The sequence below is a fragment of the Fukomys damarensis genome, unplaced genomic scaffold (assembly GCF_012274545.1).
Source record: "Fukomys damarensis isolate Sample0158 unplaced genomic scaffold, DMR_v1.0_HiC HiC_scaffold_16, whole genome shotgun sequence".
Classification (NCBI taxonomy): domain Eukaryota; kingdom Metazoa; phylum Chordata; class Mammalia; order Rodentia; family Bathyergidae; genus Fukomys; species Fukomys damarensis.
The window spans coordinates 40,436,076-40,456,520 of record NW_022900928.1 but is presented as its reverse complement, the minus strand read 5'-3'; the positions used below and the strand labels follow the sequence as shown (position 1 = coordinate 40,456,520).

Sequence of the window (20,445 nt, the reverse complement as noted above, 5' to 3'; positions counted from 1 at the left end):
TGAGACCCTGTCTCAGAAAAAAGAAAAAAAAAAAAACTATTACGCACAGGGCACTCGAGAAATATTTTAATAAGTTATATTCTGTCTCCTTGATGGATCGATTCGATTTATCAAATTAGGCAACATGTGGGGAGTTGAGAATATGGCACCCTGTACTGAGGAGATAGGATACACAAAGGCTCGGAAGTATGAAAGTGTAACGCATTTGAGAAACAATGCGCCGGCTCCAGCAGATGTGTGTGGTTAGGTTCAGCAGCACCAGTGTCATCACAGTAAGCAGAACTAAAGATTTAAATGAGCAATGTGTATGCAGAGCATGCCTTCCTTTTCCTCTCCCAAATTCAAAGCTTCTAACCAAAGTGACTGCTAACTTCCAGTGATCGTCATGCATATGTCTACAATTTAGTCTGGTAATATGTCTTTGGTAACAGATTTAGAGGTGATTTATTTGAGGTTGTTTTCCATGGCAGGCAAAACAGTGACATGCCTCCTCACCAGCTCTCGAGTTATAACAAATCACCATATTTCCAATAGAGAGCTTAACTGCTGACCCACTGTATGTGATTAGCTTTCCATGTAAATAAATCAAGAGATTGTAAGTATAAGAACCACAATACTAATTAATGTAATTGAAAAATAATCTTCAGGAGCCAGGAGAAGATGATTTTCAGGAAGTAATAATTCAGTGACTAGAAACCTAATGAACTGTACTATTTATGAAAAGATTTAGTGGAAAAGAAAGAGTATAATCTGTCTGAAGGATAAATGAGGTAAAGCCAATGGGCTGGAAGTTGTCAATGCCCATTCACAGGCAGGACCTGCCTAAAGAACTGTTGGCTCCTGGAGAGTATGGTTTGGGACCTACATAATGTTGGACACAAAGGAGGCATTCAGAATCCTTATGGAATTAATACTGTGGGTTGAATACAACACTGACACTATTAATAAAGATTGACTCAATGGATTTTCCATTGCTACATGTACTTTTTGCATTTTATATATAAATCACTTATAAATACATCATTTTTTAAAGTGGGGAAGTGAAGTATATTATTATATTTTCCAAGTTTAGATTTTGATAAGGAAGGCAATTTTCAATTATTTACATTTATTCTCAAATTTATATAATTTTTAAATAATTTTCAATATTTATTTTACTTCTTCCATTTGTTATGTAATCCTCAGATGCTCCTCTACATTCTAGAAAAATATTTTTCATATTACGTCTATTGATTTTTAACCCTACACTGCTTACTTGATAACCACTGTTCTATAAAATATATCATTAATTTAATACAATGAATGGAAAAAATAATTCTGAAGTTAAAATATTTATAAGTATAATACTATTAAGTACCAAATGTTTATAGTTCTATAGTTGTTATTATTTCATGTTTTTTGTGTGTCAACAACCAATGCTCCAAATACAAAAACATACACATTATAGAACAGAGTAGATTTTATTAGGGTAGATAACTGTTCCATTAGTATTAGAATATTACTGTACTACAGACCAGAAAAAGTTGTTAGCAAGCAGTCTTCCAAACCTTAAAACTAATTTGTATGTAGAAAACTAATCTGTATGTAGAAAACATACAGAATATATTAAGAGAAATCTGATCATCACAGACCCCAAATCATATTCATTTCTTCCTTTTCAAAAATTTGTTCTCTTCCTATATTTTCCAATATAGCACATGGAGCTTCAGTATTTCTCTAATAGCCAGCAATGCTGAACTTTTCGTGAATTTTTTTTGCCATTTGTATTTTTTCTTCTGTGAAGTGTCTATTCACTTCACTTGCACATTTTTTGATTGGGTCTTTTATTTGGGAAAGTCTACTTTTTAAATCTTTATACTTTCTATATTAGTCTTTTGTCTGAGGTATATCTGGCAATGTTTTTCCATTCTGTAGGTTGTCTTTTCATTCTGTTTCTTTTGCATTGCAGAAGGTTTTTGAATTGATACAATCCCATTTGTTGATTCATGTACAATTTCCTGTGCAGCCAAGGTTCTTTTTAGAAAGTCCTTGCCTATGCCTATGATTTCAAGAGTTTTACCTATTTTATCTTCCAGGAGGTTAAGTGTTGCTGTTTTAACTTTTAATTTTTTGATTCATATTAACTACTTTTTTCATACATGGTGAAAGATATGAATCTAAATTCAATCTTCTGCATATAGAAAACAGTTTTCCCAACACCATTTATTGTGAACCCACTCACAATAGCACCAAGGAAAACTAAATATATAGGAACTAACCTAAGGAAGTGAAAGACCTTGACAGTGAACAATACAGCACTCTGAAAAAGGAAATAAAAGAACACACCAGCAAACAGACAGATATTCCTTGTCCTGGGAAGGAAGAACCAGTATAGTCAAAATGGTCATACTTTCAAAATTGATATTCAGATTTAATGCTATCCCAGTCAAAATTACCACAGACATCATGACAGAACTACAGAAAACAATCATAAAATTCATATGGAATCAGAAGAGATCCAAAAGAACAAAACAAATCCTGGGTAAAAAGATCAAAGTGGGAGGCATAATAGTCCCAGAGTTGAAGTTATATTACAAAGGTACTGCAATAAAAAAAGAAAAAAAATCATGGTACTGCCACTGAAAGAGACATGAAGATCAATGGAATGGAACACAGGATTCAGGAACAACCTCAAACACATTTGACTACTTGATCTTTGGCAAAGGGAACGAGAAAATACACTCATGGAATAATTTAACAAATGTTAATAAATGTTTAATAAGTGGTATTGGTTCCCTAGCCCTTTGCAGCATTTTTTCTAACTTGATTCTTCAAAACTTATGTCCAACTGATCTGAACTGTTACCCACACTGCTGGCATAGTTCATCCAGTGATCACTGTATCTTCATATCTTAAGGTATTTAAAAGCCACCACTGGCTTCCCAGCACCTTTATGAAAAAATCCAAAATCTTTGGGATGGCACAAAAGAAAATTTACAATGCTCAACTTTTCATTACCTCATTAAATCTGTTTACCCTAAGGAGTTACAATGTTTAATATTTACCATTCCTTAATTCACAAGTATTTTTTCATTATGTGGAAAACTATTTCAAAGTGTTTGTAATGCTCCATTGTCCACATTTTCAAATTGAATTTAAATGCTACCCTCCTATGGACAATAAGTATTAATTTATTTTCTTTTGCATTTAGTTTGTACCTATTTCTATGTGATTATTACAGGTGGTCATTGATTTATATGTTCTCCTCTTTTTCATTCCTCCAATAGCCTGTGAGCTTTATGATAATACTTGAAATCTATTCAAATTATGTTTTTTTTTTCTCCCAACATGTAGTAAATGGGATAGACTGCATTTCTTTCAAAATATTTAATATTTCTCTTTGGAAAAAAACAGATGCCTGTGCCATTTAGTTTCACCTTAAGTATCTAACTTCCTTTGGTCAGTAGTGTTTATTTTTTAGATCAAAATGTATCCCCAAAATCCCATGTGTTCAGAAATGGTGACATTCAGAAGGTGACTGGATCATGGGCCCCTATACTCATTAGTGGATTTACTCACTAATGAGCTCATAGCTGAATGTGCTGCGGGAGGGTAGGACCTAGCTGCAAGAGAGGTAACCCTGGAGGCATGTTTAGAGGGTATTTCTCTCTCCCAGAGTTCTTTCTTCTCTACGATTCATGGCTGCTACACTATTCACCTCCACACCCTTCCACTGTGCTGGGACCCAATAGACCAGTGATGGTGAACTGATGGCATGGGTGCCAAAGTGAGCTGCTTGTATCATTGAAAGCCCTGTTACTGTTTTTGAGACAAAAGATGTTAATGCGTAAGTTTTGTTTTGCTTTTGTTTTGTTTTGTTTTTTATCTAAAACCTCACTATTAAGGTTTAACTGCAGTATTGGCTCTTTGTAATGAGAAAGTGGAATTTTGGGTGGCAATTTGGACAGTAAGTCTCTAAAAGGTTCACCATCATTGCAATAGATCATGGACCAAACTTCCTGTACCATGAACCAAATTAAACATTTCTTTCTTTAAGTGCTGTTAGGTATTGTATACCAGCAATGGGAAAGCTAATATACTATAAAAGCAGAACTAAAAAGTGCTAATTCTAAGCATAATGGTTAAGAACCATCACACGGTTTTCCTACAGTTTTCTGTACTAAAAAAAAAAAAAAAAAAAAAAAAAAAAAATTGAAAAAAAAAAAAAAAAAAAAAAAAAAAAATCAGCATATCCCAGAGGGAGATTGCTTCTTCACACTACATCTCAAAATGAACATGGCAGGAAGCAGTCATAGGCCACATGCAGTAAACATAAAGACTGAGCAAGAAATAAACCTTTGTTTTACAACATAGAGCTATTGGAAGTATTTGTTGTTACAATATAGACTAAAGTAGATGATGTTTAGTAACTGTTACAAAAGAAAGCAGGTTATATAGATACAGAAACCAAATTTTAGCTGGATAATTTGAGTCCACTTTGTTTTAAATGAAAAAATTTTGTTGATCAAAAAACATAACTTTCACAAGTTGCTAATTTTGAAAAATAATGGGAAGTAGGACTGAAAGGAGAAAGGAGAGCAGTAGATTGCAAAGCAGAAGTATATATTTTCCTAATATAGTACTGGGATGGAAGTAAAAGTTGATTCTTGCTAAATAAGCAAGTATCTTTATAGAAGGTTTAAAGGAAATTCTCCCTTGAAAAGGTGTTCTGAGAATGGATACATATGTATATTTTTTTATTTATTTAAAACACAACAATAAAGAACAAATTTTCTAGATACATGCTGTACTGCTGTGATATTCCCACTTTCAAATTTTCAAATGCAGAATCTATAAATATAATCAACTAGATGTCAAAAAATCGAAAAGAAAAAAGTAAAGTATACTATAAGAAGATGGACAAAATATTTACTAGTTAGAAGACAGACAAATTGGATGGATGGGGAGCCAGATAATAAATCTAGAACAAATGCTTTAATTGTTGTAAATGTTGAGTAAATACTATTTTCTTTCCTTATCTTCCTTTTCCGTTGCTTTGGTAAACTACATGCTACCCAAAATATTAAAGTTGTGTGAGTCTATTGAAGTGCCACTCTATCAAACTAATGGAAAAATTAGGTGGGAGAAAAGTAAATTCAAGTTGTTCTTGACATTTAATTTTATCTTTGGATTTATCACTCCTTATTTAGAGATGTTTGACTATCTTCAACAAATTTTAAAAGCACATGTTTATAAAAACATTAATAACTAATAACCTGAGGCAACACAGCGTCTTTTAATTTAGCCGAATGAAATGACTTTTCTCTGGACTTACCTCATTACATTTAAATAAATAACACTGTTTTGTCACATGTAAGTTGGTATTTCCAATTTCTACTGTAACTCCTTTATAATTTTTATTTTCCTCTTGACTGGAACTATCTGGAACACGAATCATTTTAAACTCACAACCTGAAATCATAATATTAATGGTACAATACCATCTTTTATAATTTCTTAAATTGAATAGATTTATAACTGGAAAAAACACAATTAGAGAAAAAGTATGCCGATAGATGTGTAAAGTAATCTCTGGTCATGACAATTTTCTTTTATGTATATACCCCCTGCAAGAAAATTTATGAAGACAAGCTTTTTTACAACCCCCAGAAAATTCAGTGAATGAATTATGAAGGGTAAATTGAACCTATTATAATCTTACATTTCTTATGTAATATTCATAATCATAGCATTACATAAGAGTGAACAAATGTTAACAAAAGGAACAATTTAAATACCCGCTTTCTTGGAGAATGGTGCTTGACAAACAGAGCTTCCTGCCCCATTTGCAACACGCCCATGCATCTACTAGAGTGCCAGTGAGACCCACACTCTCCTATCCATTGGTGACATAATAAACCTTCCACAACGGAGGGAGGAAACCAGGCAAACAAGCCTGCTTCATTTCAGCTTGTCAGATTTGAATAAAATCTTCTGGAGCTGAAAATGAAAAACTTGAGGAAAGATGATGTGTGAAGTAACCAAATAAAACACTGGGACAAAACATATTGCATTACTTTGTCTTTTTCTTTTATTTCTGTCTTAATCTGTCAGAAGTTTTTAAGATTTCACCACTGGTAATGTTGAATGAGTTATCTTGTCAAGGAAACTTAAAAGAAGAAATGGTTCATTTGGTCTGTTTCTCCTCATCAGCCCACAGATCCCTTAGAAAATATCTCAAGTTATGACACACATTTGTAATACCTTGATAAGTAATCTATAAGCATTGGAACAACTTCCAGTTATCAAATTTTTATGCAAAGTTGGTATAACACAGCATGCTTAAAAATGCATTTTTGTGTTATTTTGTCTATTTTATTACTCCATGATTACATTCATTGCATGTACGTAACACATTTTAATTATTTTCACATCCACTTCCCTTCCTCTTTTTACCCACCCTATCTCTTGATCCTCTTCTTTGCAAAAGATTTATCTTCCCATTTTCTATTATCTGTCTTTATTTTGTTCTATAATTTATACTTTAGGGTTCTCATACAAGAGAAACCATGTGATATTTAAGCCTGTGTTATATCAATTAATTACTTACATAATGCTTTCCCCAATCCTGGTTTCACATGCCTAACATTGAATCATGCTCCCGCAATCAGAGAAAAGAAAGTTAAGCACAAAAATATATTAAAAGATCACATCAATGAAGAGTGCTACATAATGTAAACCATTTCCCTCAGCCTTTTCTTAGTGTTCACTGCCCTAAAAGGTTCACTATCACTGATATATGGTATTTTGCAACTGGTAAAATTCTACCCAAAGCACCAAGTCATGCTCCGCATTTCAAGATAAGGTTGATTTTTTTTTAGCAATCTGAGACTCACAGTTTCTATTGTGTTACTGTTTTTTAATTTTAGCAGGCTGGTATCTTAACAATCATTAAGGTATAATGCAGGACCATCATGTGACCTGAAGTAGCCATTTCATTACTAATATTTTAAAACCAAATCTAGAAAATAAGAGAAGTCATTCACTCAGATTTCTGTTTTAAATTAAGGCCTCTTTGTTTCCCACAGTGATGGCTGGGCTGATAGGTATGATGTGACAGATGGATATCAGCAAGAAGCTGTTGGTGGAATCACAATCAAGCTCCAATCTCCTGATGTCAAGTGGTTTGATGATTATTATCTGAAATTACGGCCAGAAACAAATCTCCGGAACCCTTGGTTTCAAGAATTTTGGCAGCATCGTTTTCAGTGTCGGCTGGAAGGGTTTGCACAGGAGAACAGCAAATACAACAAGACTTGCAATAGTAAGATTTATTGTTTCATTTAAAGTGGGTAAGGCTAAGGCTCCAATTTATGAAACCTGTGTCATGGGGATAGTGGCTGTAATTTGTTAGATAAGAGGAATCCTACATAGCGTGAATATTACCACTTAAAGGTGATAAACTGGTTTTATTCCCACTAAGAAAAACATGTCTGAGCAAGTGTTTACTTTTGAGATTTAAAATGATTATTTCTATTTATATTATTCAAAAAAGTGGATATATTTATGTAAGCTCCTGTGCTAAAAAGATCACATGAGCTCCAAAATTCAGTAATTCTTGGCATCCTTGAAGGCAGGGAGTCTACCTTCTATACATCTCTATTATCTCAACACTCAGCACAGTGGAAGTACATTGTTTAAGTGTCATAAATGTCTGAAGAATGAATAAAAGAATGTTGAAGGGCAAATCTAATTCCTACCTCCCTTAATAAATCATAAAATAGTATCAGGCATTTTGTTATGATAATTAGGATGTTTCAAGAAACATAACCAAAGCATAGCTATTAATTCAATCATCCACAATTATTTATCAGGGTTCACAATGTACCAAATATTGCTTCGGTAGTAAGGGTAAAAAAATAGGGCAAGACTCGTTCTGGCATTCATAAGCTTAGTGTTTAGAAAGGGAGATAGTTATGCCAATAAAGATTACAATTCGATGTTATGATATGATAAGGGTTTTAAAAAATGATCTGGTCACTATTGTTTGAAACACTTTTAAATAGTCTTAACACTAGTAACCAGATAGAGCAAGTATCAATGTCAATTTCTATGGAGGTTAAGGTTTGTTAAAATTGATGAGTCTTGAGATTGATTTATACCACATTGTATGATAAGAATGTACATACATTTACAAAGTAGTGAATGTTTTATATGAAGATATAATTGCCTTTAATCTAGGGTGCTAGAACACCCAAGTGAATTAGGGTAGTGTGAGTATAACCCTGGCCCAAGGACCATTTCCAGCCTATAGACAGGTTATCTCATATAAACATCAAAATGAGGAAAACAGTGAATTCATAAGCACTCTCCTGAAGGTCATGTCTATCCCATGTTTTTCAATTTTAGGTAATGACAGAAATAGCAAATGACTACTCATGATTGCTTTTGAACGTTGTTGCTTGGTAAAATAAAGAGTTGTCAACTATATATCAGTATTATTTGGATAGGTGGAAAGAAAATGGATGCAAGAATAGAAAATGAATGTCAGTGATATCCACTTAAGCATAGTGTGCCAGCACAGCTATTTTCTCATCTTAAGATATTTCAATGTTTGTTTTTTTTATTTTTCAAGAAAAAATATGTAAGAACAAATACCACTGTCATGTATGTTTCATACTTTTAATTTTTGTATCTAATTTTATATTTTTCACATATCTGCCCAATCTCAGAAGGACAAACTTCTTGCTTTTCTTAAGTTTTGGGAAATATTACCCCAGTAAGAATGGCTATCATCAAGGACTCAAAAGAACAATAAATGGTGACAAGGTTGCGAGGAAAACACATTGTTCTACATTGTTAAGGGGATGTAAAGTAGCACAACCACTATGGAAATTAGCATGGACATTCCTCAAAAAATCAAAAATAGAAACCTCATTTGGTCCAACTATTCCTCTTCTGGATATTTTCCCAAAAGATTTAAAGTCTTCATATCAGTGATACATATAAAACTTCTTACGGTACAACTTACAACAGCTAAATAATGGAAGTGACTATATACCCATCAACAGATAAATGGATAAAGAAAATATGGTATATACACAATAGACTATTGTGCAGCCAAAAAGAAAAATTAACTTGAGTCATTTGGAGAAAAATGGATGGATCTTGAGATGATAATGCTAAGTAAAATTAGTTAAATAGAAGAAGCTAAATATTGCATAATTTCTCTCATATGGCAAACCTAAAATATAAATAAAGAGCAAATAAAAGATTGTAGGAAACAGGAAGAAAGATTTTTAGCGATTTGAAGAATCTGGGAAAGATGTGGCAGAGAGGGAAATTAAATAAATATATCCAAAATGAATGTAATTATTATGTATTGCAAACATGTATTAATAAGAAATAAAGACAAAGAACATTCTGAACTCACGAAATGTCAAAAGTACTAACAAGTAATTAAACAAGTTAATCAATCAATATATACAAATTTCTTGAGCAAAGTATCACATATATGTGTGTATATATATATATATATGTGTATATATATATTGCTCTGAATCTAAAGCAAACATTTGATAAGTGTTAAATCAATTAGATTTTAGTTCTTCTGTCAGATCTGGGTAACTTTACTGTGATTGGAGGAGTAAGGCAGTAGCTCTTAATCTATGGACTGGCTCCTCATGGGTTATTGTAGATTTGCTGCCTCCATCTATAGTCCTTATGTGACTGATTTTGTCACTGGAATGAATTACCCCTTATAATTCTGGTGTGTATGTACAAACTGTTACTGGTAAAGATTATGCAGTGTTAATAATTACTGAAATGACAGCAGTTTAGTGCTTTTTATGCTTTAAAATTCATAGTTACTAAAAGTACAAATACTATTACTATGAAATTTTCTGACATTTTAAGGACTTTCTGTATTCAAAAATCGATTTACTAATTTGGAAAGTGCTTCCCTTTCTCGGTATTTTTTTTGGGGGGGGGTACCGGGGATTGAACTAGGATCCTTGCGCTTGCAAGGCAGGTCACCAAACCACTAAGCTAAATCCCCAGCCCTAAATAAATTTCTAAATGCTACCAGAGATTTGGAAAGGGATTTTTTGTTTGTTTGTTTGTTTGTTTGTTTTTGGTACAGGAGATTGAACTTGGGTCCTTGTGCTTGCAAGGCAGGCGTCAAACCACTGAGCTGAATCCTCAGCCCCGCTTTCTCTTATAATAAGAGTTCAGCTAGAATTATCCATATACTTTTTGATGAATATGTCCCATTAGGTTTTGAAGGATTTAAGGGACTGTTGTTTATTAATTCATTGGAATTTCATGTTCTGCCATCTTTTAAAATGTTCTTAGTGGTATTTTCATTCTTCAGAACACTTGATTATCGCTCAAAATGAAAATATAATACTGCTGGAAACATGAAAACAGTCATTAAGAAGAAATAATTACCTGAGTAGGAGTTGCTAAACTATAGAAATAATATGGTAAAGGCATAAAATAAATAAACTAACTTCCACCCTTGCCCTTCAGGAAAAGCTTCAAGATTATTTTGGCAAAGAACCTTAATCCAGTATGCATAAAACTATTCTGAATTTATATTTATTGGAAATTATTCTCTAATCATATTTAGAGACTCACTGTACATGTGTTTGAAAATGTCACACAGCTATAAAGGAATTTAAACACCTTTCTAAGACAGTTTTAACATTTTGTTATTTGAGTATGAACTCATCTTTTTTGTACAATACTGATTTGCAGCATAGTTCAGAAAAGACTGTGTTAGGACAATATTAACAAGACATACTAAAGAAGAAATATGATTCATTATTCTAGTGTATGTAGTGACATCTGAGCAAAAAATCAATTTGTGTCCTTACAGCATCTAAGAATTAAGATAAATGAAATTTTATGTAATTGTATTTGACTATTATACTAGTTAAATACAACCACATAATCATATATATATATATACATAATCATATATGTACATACTCGTATATATACACATAATCATACACACACACACACACACACACACACACACACACACTTTTTTTTTTTTTGGTACCAGGGATTGAACTCAGGACCTTGAACTTGGCAAGGCAAGTGTGGTGTGGTGCCACTGAGCTAAATCCCCAGTGCAAGTTATTTATATTTTGATGCTTTCCACTGACAGGGAAAAAAATGATTCTCCAGCTTTAAGGAGGTTTGAAAGAGCCACATCATGACCCCAGATAGAAAGTTCTGAAAGTAATAATCTGGTACATCTCTTATTTGAATAACAAAGTTTAAGAGATAAGAATAATTATCCATACAAATGTCTGATGCATGCAGGTTTCCATGATGAATATTCATCTCAAAATACTCAGAGAAATCTGACAAGAAAGCCACTGATTAAAAAATAACATTTTTTCTGAACTCCTAAAGACTAGAATTTAAACCTAATATATGTTAAATATGTTTAAAATAAACAAAAAGAAATACCTGAGAAACATTTTGAATCCATTGCAAGGCAGACAGCCACATGAAAAGCACTGGATTTAGATCCAGAAAATTTACCCCAAAAAACCTGTAGGCTTAACCATTACTGGGTCTTTCTAACTTTCAATTTGTTCATGTACTTTTTTGAAGGGGGTGATTATTACAAATAATACCTAACAAATAACATCTCTACTTAAGCTTTAGTAAGATAACATATGGAAATTGTCTGCTAATATAAAGTAATAAAGACTGGATTTACTGTATTTCTTGAAACAACAACAAAACCACACAAAATATTATAATATCTGCTTTCAAGAATGGATATCAACAATCAAAAAATGGTTGTTCTCAAGAGACAGGATATAAATGAGTCTACTAAGTGGAGAAGGTGGAAGTGAGTTCAAAGAGAGCAAGAATGATAGAATACAAAAACAAAGGGGAGAAATGCATGAAGAACTATTTCTAGAAAAAAGAACCAAGTATTGAGCACACATACATGTGAGGACAATATATGAGACTAGGACACTAGAAGATAAGTTAGGCAGAACTCTTGAAGACATTGGCATAGGAAAAGACTTTATGAACAAATCCTCAGTAGCATAGAAACTAGCAGAAAGAATCAACAACTGGGATCTCATCTTATTAAAAAGCTTCTGCACTACAAAAGAAACCATCAGCACAACTAAGAGACAACCCACAATGTGGGCAAAAATTTTTACCAGCTGCTCCTCAGACAAAGGACTATTATCTAGAAAATATAAAGAACTCAATACAGTGAGCCCTCCCCCAAATATAAAGACCTGATTCAAAAATGTGCATCTGAAATGAAGAGACATTTCTCAGACAAAAAAGTAAAAGCAGCAAGTAAATATATGAAAAAAATGTTCCAAATCACTGGTCATTCAAGAGATGTAGATGAAAACAACACTGAAATTCCACCTCACCCCACAAAGAATGGCTGCTATCAAAATATCATTCAATAAAAAATGTTGGTGGGGTTGTGCAGAGAAAGGAAACCTTCTCTATTGTTGGTGGGAGTGCAGACTGGTGCAACCAGTATGGAAATCAATATGGAGATACCTCAAAGAGCTGGGACTAGAGGTTCCATTTGACCAAGCCATCCCTCTGCTTGGCATCTTTCCAAAAGAATTTTAAAAATCACACCACAGTGATATATGCACACCCATGTTTATAGTAGCACAGTTTGTAATAGCTAAAACTTGGAAACAGCCTATTTGCCCATCAGTTGGAGATTGCATAAAGAAGATGTGGGTTTTCTATAAAATGGAATACTACACAGCCATAAAGAATGAGAAATTAGAGTCATTTACAGGAAAATGGATGCATATTGAGGATATACACTTAAGTGAAATAAATAAGTCACACATATAAATACTGAATAGTTTCTCTGGTGTAAAAAAATATAATAGTACATAAGATCCTAATAATATAATGGACAATGTGAAATAGAAAGAAAAGGGCTAAAGGTGTAGGGAAAGTGGGAAGGGTAGGGGAAAGGAAATAAGAAAAGAAAAAATATGAAAAAATGGAAATAAAGTTTTTGTAAATAGGGAATGGGGGGGGTGAAAGGCGGGCAGGGGTGTGGGGAAAAAATGGGAACCGAGACCTGTCATGTAAAGGTACAAAATCCCAATTATGAATGTAACTGTACTGTATACCTAAAATGTACCAAGAAACTCAATGAGATAAAAGAATATATAAATCAAATCCTAAATGAGAAACCACCTCATTCTTGTTAGACTAGCTATTAGCAAAAAGACAAAATGTGGTGACAAAGGGTGCAAAGTAAAGGGCACCCTGTGCAGTTTTTTGTTTGTTTGTTTGTTTTTGTGGTACCAGGGATTGAACTCTGGCCCTTCTGCTTGCAAGGCAGGCAGTGGAACCACTGAGCCAAATCCCTGGCCCAGCCCTGTGTAGTCTTGATGAGAATGTAAACTAGTAGAGCCACCAGGGGAAACAGGAATATTTCACAAAAGATAAAAACTAGAACTAAATTATGCTCCAGCAAGCCCACTTTGGGGTATATACACCAAAATATAGAAAAAAATGTATTTTTAGGAGAAAAATAAGCACCCAAATGTTCATTGTAGTATTACTAATATTCATAATAGTCAATATAGGGAAGCAGTTTGAAACCTGAGTACCACCAACAGATGAATATATAAAGAAACCCGCCCTTTCCTCTTTTTCCAGAAAAACTGTAAAATATTAGTTAGCATTTTTAAAAAGAAGGAAGTCATGCAATTTGTAACAACATGGATGAACCTGTAGGACATTAGGCTAAGCAAAATAAACCAGAGACAGGAATTCAAATTCTGAATCATTTTATTAATAGGTAGAATATTTTAAAAATTTGTTTTCATAAAAACAGAGAGTAGACCGATAATTGCCAGATGCTAGGAGGTATGGGAAATGAAGACATACTGGTCAAGGATACATATTTTGTAGAATGAATAAACTCTGGAGATTTAATGTACACCATTGAGAATACAATTAATATTTCATTGCCTACTTGAAATTTGCTATAGTAATTGATATGGAATGTTCTCAATGTAAAATGTGTAAAATCATAGATGTGTTGATTAGCCTTTTGTATTTATATTTAAACAATTTATGTGTACCGTATATTTAAACATAACTTTGAATATCATATATCTGATTCTTATTTGACAATACCTCAAGTATGAAAAATTCTTTCAATTTAAAATATGAACTACTAACTGGTATATCTGTAAAAGATATGAGAATTTCTATCTTTAAAATAGCCAAACATTTCTCAGAAAATTAAAGGTGATTTATATAAGTAGATAAACCCTGAATGAAGAAGATACAATATATCAGTTTGCCTAAATTGGATATATCACGTAAAGGTACAAGATCCCAATGATGAATGTAACTGTATTGTATACCTAAAATGTACCAATAAAGAAAAAAGGAAAATAATAAAAATACAAGGGAACCTCTTTAAAAAATTTAAGCAAATCTTATTAGTCTTTTTTAACATATCTCCTGCTGAAGTGAAAACAGCATTTTTTTTTTCTACTAGAAATTGACACAATGAAATTTCGATGCAAACATAAAGGAGCTAGAATACTCAACTCTGAAAAAGAAAAGTACAGTTAAGAATATTAACATTACCCAATTTCAAGATTTAGTCTAAAGTCAACCAGCAACCAGCATACGGACAAAGGGATCAATAAATATAACAGGCACCTCAGAAAAAATTCCAGTTACCTAAAACATTGGTTTTGACTGAAGCGTATATACAATACCGTGGGGAGAGGACAGGCTTTGTAACAAATGGTCCTGGAAGTTTGGGCTGTCCCTTAGGCCCCACCTCACAAAAATAATCCAGTCTACACCACAAAAATTATCTCAAAAGAAAGTTTAGACCTAAATTTAAACCTTAAACCTATAAAAACATATCTACAAAAAAAAATATGAAAAACCCTCTGTGACCTTTAATCAGGAAAGATTGATTTGACACCCAAACCACCATCAATAGAAGAATAAATGGCTAAGTCAAACTTTATCAAACTTTAAAAAGCTTGCTTTTTAAAAGACTCTAAAATAGTGAAGAGAATTAAAAATAAGCTGCAGACTAGGAAAACTGTTTTCCGAATATACAAGGCATTCACAAAAACAAAAATAAGTAGACAATATACTTCAAAATATTAGCAAAATATCTGAACAGTCATTTCATCAAAAGTGTTAGGATGATAGGTAAATATATGGAAACATTCTCATCATTATTCACTAGGTAAATGAAAATTCATACCACAATAAGATAGGTACCACTATACACTTATTAGCATGGCTAAAATTATGATGTCAAGTCATTACCAAGTGTTAGCAGAAGTGTACAGAAACAAGGGTTCTCATTCCCTGCTTTTGGGAATATCAAATGATTTTAAAAATACTTTCTTAAAAATTAAACATACTTGGGCTGGGGATTTAACTCAGTGGTTCAGTGGCCTGCCTTGCAAGCGCGACGACCCGAGTTCAATCTCCATTACAAAAAAAAAATTAAACATACTTCTATCACATGATGCAACCATTATACTCCCAGGTATTTAGGCAAAGACCTTCATAACAATGTTATCTGCAATAGCCTAAAATTTAAGACACCTAAATATCCTTCAACAGATGAAACAATACACAAACTTGGGTAACACTCATCAGTAGAAATGAATACACTAACCCAACAATATGTCAACAATTAAAATAATTATGGAGCTCAAATTAGGAAAAGAAAGAGTACATACTGCATGACTCAATGTCACTGAAACTTTAGCAAATAGAAAGTAATCTACAGTGACAGAAGGCAGATCACAGTTTTGTACGAATGGTAATGAAGAAGTGAAGGTCTGTAAAGTGCAGAAGGAAACTTAGAGGTTATGGTAGTTTCATGGGAGTCTACACATAATAAACTTCCTGAATTATTCACTTTTTTTTTTTTTGGTACTGGGGATCAAACTTGGGTACTTGCATTTGGGAGGCAGGCGGTGGAACCACTGAGCCAAATCCCCAGCCTCTGAATTATTCACTTTCAATACTTGTGGGTTTTATGTGTTAATGGAGCTGTTCAGAAGTGTTTAAGGAAAAAAACATAATCATCATGTATGTGTTATGAATATATAAAATAATCCTGTTGGCACCAGGTTCATTTCTAAAGCTGCAGCCTATAGCTAACTTCATAACCAAATAGGAAATTATTTTATAGAAGGATTTCCTCCCTGTTTTAATTCCTATGTTCATCACTTAAAGCTGCCCAGGGCAAGATTCTCTCCCAGTTACTCAGATGGCTTAACAAAGTTGTGCTGTGTAACTGGCAGCAGTGAGAGTTGTTAAATTCAGCCACACCAATCCCATTCCCTCCCTCTGTTGCCTTGGGTCAGTTTTTACCTTTGCCTTCTTCATTTATGCAAATCAGATTAACATTTGCATTTTAGCATCAATAAGATAAAATAACATTACATATGCTAAAGTCCTATTAAAGCTTATTGAAAAATGTATTAAAATTTGGCACTTACAATGTTACCATAAGAAATAGTGCTTTAGAGACTATTTGCATTTAAGTTATTGTGAAAAGAAATGCAAAATGTAGAAATGGTAAGTATTTGAAGAGACAGATATGTTTAACATGATTTAAACTTTACTATACAATGTGTAAATGCACAGCCACAACATATGGAGCTTCACAGATAGATTAGATAGATAGATTACATAGATAGATTAGATATAATTTATGTTGATTAAAGTGAAAAAAGTTAATAAAAGGAAAAAGGCAACATATAATATTAATAAATATATTTCCAAGATGGATATGATTAATACCATATGAAAATCACATGACTCAGGTTTCCTCTTTTATCTTTATATTATTGTAGGTGTTTCAGTTCCATATACCTGTCTTATAACAGGTGCTTTCACTAACAATTATAGAGTGCTATTACTAATTTTAATTTTCTGACTAATGCCAGATGCTATATATGAATTTATTCATATTTCCATGGCAACTATGTGGGATGGCTGTTGTCACAGCCCTCATACCTGGACTACTGTTTAGATATTTTGGTAATTACTACTGTCACAACCTTTTAAAATTGTAGAGAAACGGTACCCAGTCAAGATGGCTATTAAATAAAGAAGGTGCTGTTCCCCACAGCTAATGATGGGAAACAGAACAAGAGGGCCTTCTATCAAAAAGGGTTGCACAGAAAATGATATGAAAGAACTTGTTTATTAAAAGATCACTTGAAATAACAAATTATTAAGCTCTTACAAAATTTGGCAATGCAGAGGTATGATCCAGAGAAAATATATGATCTGATTCTAAACTTCAGGTAACCTGCAGACTTCTCAGGAATAATACATCATATATATATATATATATAATAGTGAAACTAGAAGGCCCTTCAGCAAATATATTTGAAATTCCTACTATTTACCTTTTTTTTTCCCTAGAGTCTGGTGTTGTAACACTAGATAAAATAGGCTGGGGATTTAGCTCAGTGGTTCAGTGGCCTGCCTTGTAAGGTCAAGGACCCGAGTTCAATCCCCAGTACCAAAATAAATAAATAAAAATAAAAAAATAAAACTAGATAAAATAGACATTCATTCTTTCTAGGGGAAGATAGATGAAAAGAAAATAAAGAAAGTATATATTATATTATATAATAATCATTACTATGAGAAAACTAAAGCAGGAACAGGGCTTTAAAATGTTGAAAGGATATAGTTTAAGCAGGGCAGGCAGCCCTGGCCTTACTGAGAATGTGGCTATGCATCCAGAACAGAAAGAGAGGAGAGAGTGATGCAGGTGGCCATGGTGAAGAGGATTTCAGAAGTCAGAAATCATAGAAATAAACTGTAAGGATGTGTGCAGCCATTAACTCTTTAGGCAAGAGTTGGGAAACCAGTTTGAGAAGCAAAGTAAGCTGGCAAAAACTAGTAGTAGATGATGGCAGAGAGGTAACAGAAGAAATATCTTGTAGAGCACTATGGGCTCTGGCTTTCAATTTGGCTTTGAGTCTAGTGAAATAAGAAGCCATTAGAAGATCTAAGCAAAAGAAGGGCAGAAATTGAAACTTGTTGTTCTAACTTTTAAAAATCTACCTCAGGATCTTGCCTAATAGATGTTTACAACAGTAATAATTTCATAAAAAAGATACAGACGTAAGTGCTCTAAATTTGTATTCATATGTCATTTTCAAACCTACCTTGCAGTAGTAACTGACTAGTATCAGTCACCAAATTATAGGATGATGTGATGCATGCCATTATAGAATCACTGCTTAAAATTTAAAAACAACATCTCAAATATCCTGGTTATATTTATAAAGAAAATGAACTAATAGGGTCACTGGGAATCACCATGGCAATAGATGAGGCTCTAATTCTTACAGTCCTTTTTTTTGGATCAAACTTGGGACCTTGTGCTTGCGAGGCAGGCAGTGGAACCACTGAGCTAAATCCCTGGCCCATTATAGTCCTTTGATGTAGACTAGCATTTACACATCATGACAACACAGCTGTCCATTGGGAGCAGTAGAAAAGTATGTATAGCGAGCCAGGGTAATTAACAGTAGCTGCTATGACAACTTTCAAATATCCAGGAGTTTAACAAAATAGAAGATTTTTTTATTGCTCATAATGCAGTCTGGGGGGATTATGAAGTACCTCTGGGCTTTATAAATGACACAGGGAACCACGCTCTTTCTATCCTAGGAGTGTGCTATTCCTAAATCTTTGTTCCAGTGGTTAGGCTCTAGGAGGGAGAGTGAGGCTAGATCATACTCTTTCTTTATAAATGCAGCCAGGATATCTAAGATGTTGTTTCAAAAACAGTTCATTCATGCCAGGTCACTGTATTGTATACCTAGACTGTACCAATAAACACAATAAAAAGGAAAAAAAATCCTAAAAACTAAAAAAAAAAAAAGTTTATTCATTTGCTTAAGACTTCAAGATGATCAATGCATATAAATATTATCTAAATGACATGATTTATTTTCAATGAATTAAAAATTAATACAAATGTAAGACTGATCAAATTTCTCCTATATCTTCTTTATCAAACTCGCTTTTTAAAACATCCATTAAACAAGATTATGAGCTAGCTTTAAAAGTTGTAATAAAAAGTTCAACTATTAGTAAGTGGTCAATCTCTTTCTTCAGGTATTTTATAATTTATTTGGGAATGCTTTTAATGTAAGGTTATGCACAAAAGTAGAAGGCTCCAAGCATTAGAGTAGGTAGAGAATTTTTGTGTCTAAGGAGGTCAGTACTTGATGCTACCATTAGCATTCGAGTTGAGGGCTGATTTTGTTTGGACTGGAGAAGGAAGACTATAATCAGAGTATTTAAAACTTAGGAGACTAGGCAAACCAAAGAACAGAGTTGGAAAAACACAAGACCTATTCTAGCCATAAAGGTTAAATAGGTTCAGGGATGTCAGAAGTATTATACATAGTATATAGAAAAGGCTGGTAATGACACTAAGAAATTTTTTTAAAAATTATTTTTTAAACAATTAATTGTACATGATAAGCAATGGTTTCTGGAAATTCATCTACACAGAAAGTAATTATAGTTTTATTAAAATTAATTTTATTGGTACATTTAAGGTATACAATATAATGACATACATCACTGGAAATTTGCAACTTTATATAATCCATCTTGGTTATTTTTTCCCAGTTCCCCTGCCCTCCCTTCAATCCCGCCACCCCTCACTATCTACAAATACTTTGTTTCCATTTTTTTTCTCATACTGATTTCATTCCCTTCTTTCTTTTCCCCTACCCCTCTCACTTCTCCTTACCCTTTGAACTTTTTCTTCCTACTTCACATTATGTAGTGTACTTTTTAGTCCTTATTTACACTTTCAGTCTCTCACACCAGAGAAGTATTTACACATCAGTATTTACATGTGTCTTATTTATTTCACTTAAGAGTATCACCTCAATATGCATCCATTTAGCTATAAATGTCTCAAATTCATTCTTTATGGTTTAGTGCTCCATTTTATTAAAACACCATGTGTTCTTTATCCACTTTCTAAGTGATGGGCAATTGGGCTGCTTCCAAGTTTTAGCTATCGTGAATTGTGCTGCTATGAACATGGGTGCACATGTATCACTGTGGTATTACTCTTTTAACTCTTTGGGGGAGACACCCAGTGATATTTCTCACCATGCACTAAACTAAAATCTAAATGGATTAAAGATATAAGTAATAAAACACAAACACTAAACCAGCTGGAAGAGAAGTTAGGTAGAACTCTTGAAGACATTGGCATAGGAAAAATTTTATGAACAAAACCTTAATTGCCCATGAACTAGCACAAAGAATCAACAAGTCGGATGTCTTCTCATTAAAAAGCTTCTGTACAGCAAGAGAAACCACCAATAGTGTGAAGAGACAACTCACAATGTGGGAAAAAATTTTACCAGGTGTTCC

At 33.2% G+C, this 20,445-nt stretch overlaps 1 protein-coding gene across 1 annotated transcript in view; it reads left to right on the top strand.

Annotated features, from left to right (window-relative positions):
- Positions 1-20,445, top strand: part of Grm5 (glutamate metabotropic receptor 5) — a 527,108-nt gene that overhangs the window by 369,414 nt on the left and 137,249 nt on the right. The window contains exon 4 of the mRNA XM_033763941.1: positions 7,068-7,303. Coding sequence (XP_033619832.1) covers positions 7,068-7,303 — 236 coding nt within the window. The remainder of the gene's footprint in view (positions 1-7,067; positions 7,304-20,445) is intronic.